The following is a 12332-nucleotide window of genomic DNA, read 5'->3' as shown; positions in this document are numbered from 1 at the left end:
TGGACAGCCATTGCTAATTTTCCAGGTGATTGTATACCTTGCAGGAGGAAAACGTGGGGTCCGCAGGTGCCTCACTTACAGGTTAAATATTTTTACTTTAGTTTATGTTAATCCTTGGCCATACAATCACAGGAATAAATACTAATTTTCTGCTATCACAGTTATATTGTGGTTCTGCGCCCAAAATTTATCACTGGAAATTTCTGTGCCAATATGTGACCTTCAGCAACCATAACTGGTTGAAAATTCTTGGTTCTTAACTGCTACGTAGCTTTTGAAGAATTCCATTTCTACCTAACATTTTTTTGCCAATTGATTTTTCCTGTCAGGTAGCAGTAATTTTGATAGATTTATAGAACTTTACAGTGCAGAAAGAGGCCCTTCGGCCCATCGAACACAATCCCACCCAGGCCCTACCCCCATATCCCTACACATTTACCCTATTCCCTCTAACCTACGCATCTCAGGACACTGAGGGGCAATTTTAGCATGGCCAATCAACCTAACCCATACATCTTTGGACTGTGGGAGGAAATCGGAACAAACCCATGCAGACTTGAGGAGAATGTGCAAACACCACACAGACAGCAACCCGAGCCGGGAATCAAACCCAGGTTCCTGGAGCTGTGAAGCAGCAGTGCTAACCACTGTGCTACCATGCCACCGTCTAGGATCATACAGTGCAGAAGGAGGCCAGTTGGCCCATCGAGTCTGCACCGACCACCATCACACCCAGAACCGTCCCCATAAACCCATGTATTTACCCTAGCTAGTCCCCTGGCACTAAGAGGCAATTTAACATGGCCAATCCATCTAACCCACACAAGCTTGGAGAGTGGGAGGAAACTGCAGAAAACCCACGCAGACTCAGGGAGAATGTGCAAACTCCACACAGACAGCAGCCTGAGGCTGGAATTGAATCATGGTCCCTGGCGCTGTGAGGCAGTGCTGCTAACCACTGTGCCAACGTATCACCCATAAGACAGCTTACAGAGTAAACAATAACGCTATCAATCCTTGATCCAACTTGGGTATGTCGCCTGGAAACCTCAGAAAATTATATAAAGATATGAGAGAGTGAGATAATCTGCTGTTCTTCCATTCAGCAAAGTGAGATGTCATCCCTGTATAATTCATTACCCTTAAGAAAAATAGAAAGACTTGCCTTTATGTAGTTCTTTTCACAACCATCAGATGTTTCAAAGTGTTTTACAGCCAATGAAACGTTTTTGAAAGGTGGCACAATGGCATAGTGGTTAGCACTGCTGCTTCACAGTGCTGGGGACCCGGGTTTGATTCCCGGCTTGGAACACTCTCTGTACGGAGTTTGTATGTTCTCCCCGTGTCTGAGTGGGTTTCCTCCGCGTGCCCTGGTTTCCTCCTGCAGTCTGAAAGACGTGCTGGTTAGGTGCATTGGCCATGCTAAATTCTCCCTCCGTGTACAGTCACTGGCGGAGTATGGGAACTAGGGAATTTTCACAGTAACTTCACTGCGGTGTAAATGTAAGCCTATTTGTGACACTAATAAATAAACTTTTTTTTTGTAGTCTAACTGCAGATGGAGGGTGGGATTCTACTGCCCAGCTGCACTGGTTGAATAGTGTAACAGGACAATATTACTAGCTTCGTTCTGCTGGTGAAATCAACCCTGCACCCTTCCCGGGCACGAGGCTAATTTAAATATCGGTGACATGTTATGCTGCCATTTTCTCGCCCGTTTTACACTGTGAATTTCTCTAAGAAAATTCCAGCCATAACTTGGAGTTCTCTGGTCGTGCCGTAGCTGCCAGTGAGGACAGATAATTTGGCACTCAGCCAAGTTTTCATTCACTGCAGTGGGGATGAGAGAATCCCGGTTGCGAGCAAGGTCGGATAATTCAGCCCGCAATGTAGGAGACACCGTTGCCATTTTGTACATAGCAAGCTCCCGCAAACAGCATTGAATCATCGAATTCCTACAGTGCGGAAGGAGGCCATTTGGCCCAACGAGCCTGTACTAACCACAATCTTACCCAGGCCCCATCCCCATAACCCCACACACTTACCCTACTAATCCCCCTCACACTAAGGGGCAATTTAACATGACCAATCCACCTAACTGGCACGTCTTTCGGACTGTGGGAGGGAACCGGAGCACTCAGAGGAAACTACGCAGATATGGGGAGAATGTGCAAATTCCACACAGACAGTGACCTGGGACTGGAATCGAATCCAGGTCCCTGGTGCTGTGAGGCAGCAATGCTAACCACTGTGATGCCCCAAGTGTGATCATGACCAGATCATTTAATTTAGCGATCTTAACTGAGGGATAAATTTTGGCCAGGACTCCAGAGGAACGTCTCTGCTGTTCTTCAGAATAGAACTTCCAGAGTCTGCCTGAGCAGACACAGAGGCCTTGGTTTAATGGCTTACCCAAAAGATGGCATGATTGGCACTGCGGCACCGTGATGCCTGCCTTGATATTTGTACTCCAGCCTGAGAGTGGGACTTGAACCCTTACCCAGAGGAATAATTATTACCAACTGAGCTGTCACTTCATACAGTACACCACAATATCTCTTTACTGAACAGTGTGTGCCTCATTCACTATATGTCTATCTTTAAATATTGCTGTTTGCCTGTCCAATCCCATCTTTCAGTGTAATTAATTTATTAGTCTTTGCATTTAATCTTACTTAATTTCATTAGTTTCTTCTGGGGAAAGCGTTTGCAATTCATAAATCTGTAAGTATTAATAGGAGTAATCAACAGTGGCGGCAGACCAGTTTATCGTCAGCCCAATCTCTGTCAGAATCTCTCAGCTCCAGATCCTATAGCAGGTTCCCGTTCCAGACACGGGGTGCAAGAACTCAACATCAATTTCCCTCCAGACACTATTTTTCTGAGCTGTTTGCTAAGAAACTCCAGCAAAACCAAAACGTCAACAGGAGACAGCAGGAAATCATCCCCCCAACCATCGCCACCCACCCTCCCCGCCCCACCCCCACCTCCCCGCCCCACCACCTTCCAACAGGAACATTGTCTGGCAAAAACAGAGGCGGCCTACAATTGCTGGAGGCCTTTGGTGACCTCCCCAGAACACCGCTGAAGGGGTTTCCCAGGGCGGTCCTTGCAGCTTAAACATCCTTAGGTGTTTTGCCACCTGACGCTTCCTCCGTAAAGTCAGCAATGGACACAGCGTTCCTGTCGATAATAATGCAGGATGGCACGGTTATCTCTGCTGCCTCACAGTGCCAGGGACCTGGGTTCAATACCGGCCTTGGATGACTGTGTGGAGTTTGTACATTCTCTCCGTGTCTGCGTGGGTTTCCTCTGGGTGCTCTGAATTCCTCCCACAATACAAAGATGTGCGTGTTAGGTCCATTGGCCATGCTAAATTGTCCCTTAGTGTCCTAAGATTTGTGGGTTAGTGGAATTAGCAGACGGAGTATGTGGGGGTTACAGGAATAGGACGTGGGGTGGGCTTGTAAGATGCTCTGTTGGGGAGTTGGTACAGGCTCGTTGGGCCAAATGACCTCCTTCTGCATTGTAGGGATTCCATGATGTCAGTGATATCAGGAGCGTTGTTAAATGGCAGACTTGAACTGAGAAGTTGCAGCTGATTTTCACACTGCACATAGAATCCCTACAGTGCAGAAGTGGGCCATTTGGCCCATCGAGCCTGCATTGACAACAATCCCACCCAGGCTCTATCCCCACAACACTACATATTTACCCTGCCAATCCCCTTGACACTAAGGAGAATTTTTGCATGGCCAATCAACCTAACTGGTACATCTTTGCACAGGAAGTGATTGTCTCACATGGGGGATGGCCTTAGCGTTTCATACTTGTCAATAATACCATTATTAACAAATCCCCCACCATCAACCATCCCATGACTCTATCAGAGTTGAGACACTGAGGGACCAGAGGGATTGCTCACGCACAGCTGACACAGACATGACTCTTTCTGGAACCATTCCATGAATCTAACATCCATCGACCAGAGGCTGAACCAGACCAGTCAAAATAACAAGGCAGCTACAAGAGCAAAGGAGAAGTTCCTTACTCTGTAACAAGTGACTCACTTCCCCATTGGAAGGAACATCTGAAGCTCAAAACAAGGTCCACTTAATTAGGAAACCCTTCCACTGGACTCAACACCCAGCCCAGCGATCATGGGCGGCATGGTGGCATACAGTTAGCACTGCTGCCTCACTGCTCCAGGGACCCGGGTTCAATTCCGGCCTCAGGTCACTGTCTGTGTGAAGTTTGCACATTCATCCTGCGTCTGCGCAGGTTTCCTCCAGAACTCCGGTTTCCTCCCAAAGATGTGTGGGTTAGGTTGATTCTGTCTGTGTCTGCCTGTTTCTGTGTCAGCTCTGCATGAGCAACACCTCTGGTCCCTCGGTGTCTCGACTCTGATAGAGTTAGGGGATGGTTGATGGTGGGGGAATTCGGTAATAATGGTATTATTGACTAGTATGAAACACTAAGGCCATCCCCCATGTGAGGCAATCACTTCCTGGGCAAAGATGTGCCAGTTAGGTTGATTGGCCATGCTAAATTGACCCTAGTGTTAGGGGGATTAGCAGGGTAGATGTGTAGGGTTACGGGAATAGGGACTGGGTGGGATTGTGATCGGTGCAGGCACAGTGGGCCTCCTTCTACACTGTAGGGAATCTATGATTTTAAGTGAATTCTATACCAGCAAACAACGACAGCAGTAAGTCTCAACTATAGGATTCACCGTAGCCACTTGCCAAACTCATTAAAACATCCCACCCTGAAACCTCTACCACCAGCAAGAAGGATAAAGGCAGCAGAATTGAAGGGGCTCCAATTTCTCCTCAATGTCAAGACAGTCCTTATTTGAACGTATATCCCATTCCTTTATCATCACGAGGCTGAAGTCCCCAATTTCCTTACCAAACATGAGAATGGAGGCTTCACCACAACAAAGGTGAAGATTGAGGTGGAACAGGACAATAAAATTAATGAAACTTTCTCAATGTTGCCTGATCCAGATAACATCTGGAATAATTGATAAATCTCTGCACTTTAAAGTTTATTTATTAGTGTCAATGTAGGCTTACATTAATACTGCAATGAAGTTACTGTGAAAATCCCAGCTCATCCCCAGACAGTGAGCCAAGCCAGGAATCGAACCCGGGTCTCTGGCTCTGTGAGGGACCAGTGCTAACCACAGTGCCGCCGTGCTGCCCTAATTCAATTTAATCCCTAAAGAAACTACTCCACCTTGAAAATTTACCAAGAGCAGTTACTGAGCCCTGTAGCTCCCCACAGCAACGTAAAATCGTCCCATACAATCTACCGTCACACGTGAAGACTGGGCAAGAGAAAAGGGGAAAGTTCTTAAAGAACTGGGGCAATGAAGACAAGGAGCTCAAACAATTAGCTGGTCTATAATCAATGAAACCTCGCAGAGGTGCTGCTATATTAAAATATAGACTCCCGTTTTAAAATTTATTTATTAATGGCACAAGTAGGCTTACATTAACACTGCAATTAAGTTATTGTGAAAATCCCCTTGTTGCCACACTCTGGTGCCTGTTTGGGTACACAGAGGGAGAATTTAGCATGGCCAATGCACCTAACCAGCCCGTCTTTCAGACAGAGGGAGGAAACCAGAGCATCTGGAGGAAACGCATGCAGACACTGGGTGAACGTGCAGACTCTGCACAGACAGTGACCCAGGCCAGGAATGGAACCCGCGTCCCTGGCGCTGTGAGGCAGCAGCGCTAACCACTGTGCCACCACGCCATACAAAAGATTCAACTTGATCCTATTGCCTGCAATGCAGCAACATGAGATGGTTTGTGTGCACAATAGTTAGACATTCTGCCTTACTTGTCAAACACAACCGCGGCATACGCTGGCTCAGCGAAGACCACGTCCCCGCTCAAAAGGTCCTGTTTCACCTTCAGGCCCCTGCCCTTGCCATCCGTATCGAAGACTTCGACTTTTTCCATATTGCCAACTGTCATGGAGGGAATGAGCCAGAGCACAGCAGAATGGGCTTTAAGCTTGGCCACTAATCTTCAGTGATCTTGACACATTCGGATGGCTGCAAGCAAACTCTATAAATGGTATGGCTCATCCAGCCTGTACCAACTCAAAATTGGCAGGGTGGTGGGGGGAAGAGAGAGGGGAACACCGCCCGGTGGCAGGTGAGACTGAGATTAATTCAGGCAAACTACCGTATGTCTCTTTAACCTCTGACAGTGAATGACGGTGGTAAGTCTTTTCAAAGGCGGAAGTGACTTTCCTGAGGTACTTTATTAATCCCATGATGTCCCGAGTTATCTTTCCTCCCCCCTCAGGAGAGGGTCTGCAGTCAGAGGGTTTATTTTTGGAAAACATATGGCCACGTCCGTCAAAGTGTGGCAGCTGAAAAGTGGCAGCGGTTTGTCGTGAAACTCGTGAAAACATTTCAGAGAGATGCCAGTCTCTTGAGTTGCTGTACATTTAACAGCAAAGTGGCCCAGAGCATTCGCGAATTACAAAGGCTAAAGAAAGCACTGCAGAAAGTTCCAGAAACCTGTCAAAAAAAGGGATGATGACAAAGGCCAAACGACTTGGATAGGTCGGATTAGAACGATTGTGAATGTTATGCAGTGCACAATTGTTTAAATTGAACTTACATGAAGACAAAGTTAGACGGGAATCTATTTTATTTTGACTTCAGGAGGACTTAGACTGGTGAAATGGCGAGACGCAAAATAGTTGCAATTTAAAGTTTAAGGTTTATTCATTGTTGCCACAAGTAGGCTTACATTAACACTGCAATGACGTTACTGCGAAATTTAGTGTGCAACGCCATGGCACAGAGGTTAGCACCGCAGCATATATTTGTTTTTTGATCTCTCCCCTAACAAAAAACACCAAATGCACGTTTTTTTCCCTGCACCCATGAGGCAAGTTATTGGACTAATACCCTGAACTTGGTACAATTGTGAGGCCGGGTCATTGCAGCTGAACTTTTGAATTCCGAGCAGCAGCCTGGTACGGAGGACATTAGCTATGAGGAGAGGTTGGAGAAGCTTGGTATGTTCTCACTGCAATGACGGAGGTTGAGCAGAGACCTGATAGAAGTCTACAAGATTATGAGGGACATGGACAGAATGGATAGTCAGAAGCTTTTTCCCAGGGTGGAAGAGTCAATTACAAGGATGCACATGTTTAAGGTGAGAGGGACAAGGTTTAAAGGAGTTGAGCGAGGCAAGTTTTTTACACAGAGGATGGTGGGTGCCTGGAACTTGCTGCCGGGAGAGGTAGTGGAAGCAGATACGATAGTGGGTTTTAAGGAACGTCTGGACAAATACATGAATAGGATGGGAATAAAGGGATATGGTCCCCGAAAGGGTAGGGGGCTTTAGTTCAGTCGGGCAGCATGGTTGGAACAGGCTTGGAGGGCCGAAGGGCCTGTTCCTGTGCTGTAATTTTCTTTGTCCTTTCTTTGAGTAGGCCATTCAGCCCCTCAAGTCTACTCCACCATTCAGTAAGATCTTGGCTGATCTGACTGAAACCTCAACCCCACATTTCTGCCTATCCCTAATAACTTTTCAGTGCCCCCCCCCCTTGTTAATCAAGAATCTATCCAGTTCAGCCTTAAAAATCTTCAAAGACTCTGTTTCTATTGCCTTTTAAGGAAGAAAGTTCCAGAGACTCACCATCTTCTGAAAAGCAAAACTTCTCCTAATCTCCATCTTAAATGAGCAACCCCTTATTTTTAAGTAGCGACTCTTAGTTTTAGATCCTTTGACAAGTGGAAACATCCTTCCCACATCCACCATATCAATATTGTTCAGGATCTTAAAGGTTTTGATCAAGTTGCTTCTTACTCTTCTAAACCCAAATGGTAACAAACATAACCTGTCCAAACTTTCCCCAAAAGACAACCCACCCATGCCTTGTATTAGTCTAGTAAACGTTCCCTTGCACTCCCTCTAACATATTTACATATGTCTTAAATAAGCACACCAATACGGTAGGCAATATTCCAGATGTGGTCTCACCAATGCCCTGTACAATTGAAGCAAAACCTCCCTGCTTTTGTAATCAATTCCCCTCACAATAAACAATAATATTCTATTGGCGTTTATTGCAAAAGGACTGGAGTATAAAAGTAGAGAAGTGTTGTTGCAATTATATAGGATGTTGGTGAGACCTTATCTGGAGTATTGTGTCCAGTTTTGGGCTTCCTATTTGAGGGAAGATGTGGTGGCATTGGAGGCAGTTCAGAGGAGGTTCACCAGATCGATTCCAGGGATGACGGGGTTGACGTATGAGGAGAGAGTAAACAGTTTGGGATTATACTCACTGGAGTTTAGAAAGATGAGAGGGGATCTGATCGAGGTATATAACATTTTAAAAGGGACTGATAAAGTAAACATAGACCAAATTTTTCCTCTTATGAGACAATCTAGAACAAGTAGTCACAGGTATACGTTCGAGGCGATAGATTTAAAACTATGATGAGGGGGAACTACTTCTCGAAGAGGGTGTGAATGTGTGGAACTCGCTGCCCCATAGCACGGTGGAGTCTGAATCATTGAATGGTTTCAAGAAGGAGAAAGATATATTTCTAATAAAGAGAGGGCCAAGGAGAGATGGGGAACAGGTAGGGAGGTGGATTTCAGACTACGGAGAGATCAGCTATGATCTGATTGAATGGCAGAGCAGGCTGGAAGGGCTGAATTTGCCTACTTCTACTCCGAGTTCCTATCTTCCTATTTGCTTTCCTAATGTCCTGCTGTGCCTCCTTATTAGCCTTTTGTGATTCAGGCACTAGCGCACTCATATCCCTCTGTGCCTCAGTATTTACCAATTACACAATAAGTTTCTTATGTATATATTTTTAAAAATGCTCCCAGCAGGATCATGGGGCTTTCTCTAGCTGCCAGGATTAGGGTCTTCTGGTCATTGCTGGTCTCAAGCCCCAAAGGTCACGAGGGGATGGGGAGATGACAGAAAGACAAGACAGACCGCGTTTGTTCTCTTTCCATCTGAGTGCTCTGCAGACATCTGCTGGCCCTCTGGTCTGGAGAGCCCCGCCACAAGCCTTACCATTTGGGATTTTATGTCATTTGAGTTCCCTTTGAGGTAAGTGAGGGACAGAATGGCTCACTCTTGCCAATTTCACATTGGTGCATTGAGCTGTAACGCCTGGTGCCATCACTTTAGACCATAAAACCATAAGACATGGGAGCAAATTAGGCCATTCAGCCCATCGAGTCCATTCCACCATTCAAACATGGCTAATATTTTTCTCACCCCCATTCTTCTGCCTTTTTCCCAAAATGCCTGAACCCCGTCCCCCCGCCCCCCCACCCCCCCACCCCCCACCCCCCGCCCTTATTAATCAAGAACCTATTGATCTCTGCCTTAAAGAACTCAATGACCTGGCCTCCTCAGCCATTCAGCAGCTGAGGAACTTTGAGGAAGTCCTGGGACAGAGTTGTGAGGGTGGAGACCAGATGTCACTACTTCCTATGGGTGGCATGATGGCATAGTGGTTAGCAATGCTGCCTCACATTGCCAGGAACCCAGGTTCAATTCCCAGCTTGAGCCACTGTCTGTGCGGAGTCTGCACATTCAATTAAAGATTATTTATTAGCCACAAATAAGGCTTACATTAACATTGCAGTTTCCCTAGTCGCCACACTATAGCGCCTGTTCGGGTCAATGCAGCTAACCAAGACATTTTCAGACTGTGGGAGGAAGCCAGAGCATCTGGAGGAAACCCACGGAGACACAGGGAGAACATGCAAGCTTCCCACAAACAGTGACCCACGCCGGGAATCAAACCCGGGTCCCTGGAGCTGTGAGGCAACAGTGCTAGCCACTGTGCCACCGAGCCGCTGCATTCTCCCCATGTCTGCGTGGGTTTCCTCCAGGTGCTCCGGTTTTCTCCCACAGTCTGAAAGACTTGCTAGTTAAGTGCACTGACCGTGCTAAATTCTCCCTCAGTGTACCTGAACAGGCGCCGGAGTGTGGCGACTAGGGGTTTTCACAGTGACTTCATTGCAGTGTTAATATAAACCTACTTGTGACACAAGTAAGTAATCTAAACTTTTTCTCTCCACAATGGGGAAAGTCTAGCCAATAAAGGCTGTGACCCTGAATACCTGTCATTGACAAAGTTCAACCCTGAGAAGGAACATTCATTTGATTTGATTTAATTTGATTTGGTTTGATTTAGTATTTGATTTGATTTGATTTAGTTTGATTTATTATTGTCACATATATTGGCTTACAATAAAAAGTATTCTTTCTTGCAGCCTATACAGACAAAGCATACTGTTCATAGAGCACTTAAGGGAGAACAAGAGGAGAGGGTGCAGAATATAGTGTCATAATCATAGCTAGGGTGTAGGGAAAGATCAGCTCATTATAAGGTAGGCGTATTCAAAAGCCTGACAGCAACAGGGAAGAAGCTGTTCTTGAGTTGGTTGGTAAGTGACCTTAGAGTTTTGTACCTTTTTCCTGACAGAAGAAGGTGGAAGAGAGAATGTCCAGGGTTCAAGGGGTCCTGATTATGCTGGCTGCTTTTCTGAGACAGCGGGAAGTGTAGACAGAGTCACTGGGTGAAGAGTTTAAGATGTCCACTCCATTGCCTGCTGTAGACGCTCCTCCGCACACTAAACTCACTGATGTTTTCCAAATCTTTGCTCATGCTGTTGTGGAAAAGTTGGGCATTTCCTTGTTTGGCGCAGGTAACAGAAAAGAAATTCTGCATGTGACTTGGAGGACAACAACACCCTGCTGGTGTTGCACCTGTGACCAGAGTGTAGCTGAAACAGAAACTCAATCACTCAAACAACAGTTTGAGGTGGCAGAGCAGGCATCTGTTTCACAGCCACCTACCTCTGCCCGGCCTATCATCACAGACTTGTATAGCACAGGAGGAGGGCATTCAGCCCTCTGTGCTTGTGCTGGCTTTTTGAATGAGCTCCGCAATTAGACTATAAAAACAGGAAGCCTAATCTGAGTAGCTCTGAGAGATGCAGAAGCATTATCATTAAGTGCTGTTATCACTAAGTGGGGCCCAGCCTCAGTGCACATCAAGATGACAAGGCACTCAATTGCCTGTTGCCATTCAAGGTACAGCAGGCAGTAAAGAAGTCAAATGGTATGTTGGTCTTCATAGCAAGAGGATTTGAGTGTAGGGATAGGGATGCTTTGCTGCAATTGTATAACCATGATGTAGAGATGCTGGCGATACACTGGGGTGGGCACAGTAAGAAATCTCACAACACCAGCTTAAAGTCCAACAGGTTTATTTGGAATCACAAGCTTTTGGAGCGTTGCTCCTCCATCAGGCGAGTCACTCACTCACTCATCTGATGAAGGAGCAGCACTCTGAAACCTTATGATTAGGGCACACGGTAGCACAGTGGTTAGCACTGCTGCTTCACAGCTCCAGGGGGCCTGGGTTCGATTCCCAGCTTGGGTCACTGTCTGTGTGGTGTTTTCACATTCTCCTTGTGTCTACGTGGGTTTCCTCTGGGTGCTCCAATTTCCTCCCACAGTCCAAAGATGTGCAGGTTAGGTTGATTGGTCATGCTAAAATTGCCCTTAGTGTCCTGAGGTGCATAGATTAGAAGGATTAGTGGGTAAATATGTAAGGATAGGGGAGTAGGGCCTGGGTGGGATTGTGGTCAGCGCAGACTCAATGGGCCGAATGTCCTCTTTCTGTGCTGCAGGATTTCTATAATTCCTAATAAACCTGTTGGACTTTAATCTGGTGTTGTGAGACTTCTTACAGCAATTGTATCGGGCATTAGTGAGGCCACACCTAGAGTATTGTGTGCAGCTTTTGGGTCCTGACCTGAGGAATGGTGCCTTTGCTATAGAGGGAGTACAGCGAGGGTTTACCAGACTGATCCCTGGGATGACAGTTCTGTCATATGAGGAGAGGCTAAATTGGTTAGGATTATATTCACTGGAGTTTAGAAGAATGAGAGGGGACTGCATAGAAATGTATAAAATTCTAACAGGGTTAGACAGGATAGATTCAGGAAGAATGTTCCCAATGGTGGAGAAGTCCAGAAGTAGGGATCGTAGTTTGAAGATAAGGGGTAAACCTTTTAGAATTGAGGTGAGGAGGAATTTCTTCACCTAGAGGATGGTGAATGTGTAGAATTCGCTACCACAGAAAGTAGTTGAGGCCAAAACATTGATCCCAAAAGAGTGGTGAATCTCTGGAATTCTCTGCCCGTTGAAGTGGTGGAGGCTACCTCGCTAAATATATTTAAGCCACGGGTAGATAGGTTTCTGATAGACAGGGGAATTAAGGGTTATGGGGAGAAAGCAGGAAAGTGGAA

At 46.2% G+C, this 12332-nt stretch overlaps 1 protein-coding gene across 2 annotated transcripts in view; it reads right to left on the bottom strand.

The window, feature by feature from the left end:
- The window catches only part of LOC145347192 (histone-lysine N-methyltransferase Smyd1-like), a 76703-nt gene extending 70561 nt beyond the window's left edge, over nt 1-6142 (bottom strand). For both annotated transcript variants that reach the window (XM_080195032.1, XM_080195040.1), the window contains exon 1: nt 5854-6142. In XM_080195032.1, coding sequence (XP_080051158.1) covers nt 5854-5990 — 137 coding nt within the window. In that variant the 5' untranslated portion in view covers nt 5991-6142. The remainder of the gene's footprint in view (nt 1-5853) is intronic.
- Nucleotides 6143-12332: the final 6190 nt, after the last annotated feature.

Source organism: Carcharhinus amblyrhynchos, chromosome 1, assembly GCF_965287045.1.
Source record: "Carcharhinus amblyrhynchos chromosome 1, sCarAmb.v2.hapA, whole genome shotgun sequence".
NCBI classification, from domain to species: domain Eukaryota; kingdom Metazoa; phylum Chordata; class Chondrichthyes; order Carcharhiniformes; family Carcharhinidae; genus Carcharhinus; species Carcharhinus amblyrhynchos.
The sequence above is the reverse complement of the archived record's forward strand: the minus strand, read 5'-3'. Positions and strand labels throughout refer to the sequence as shown.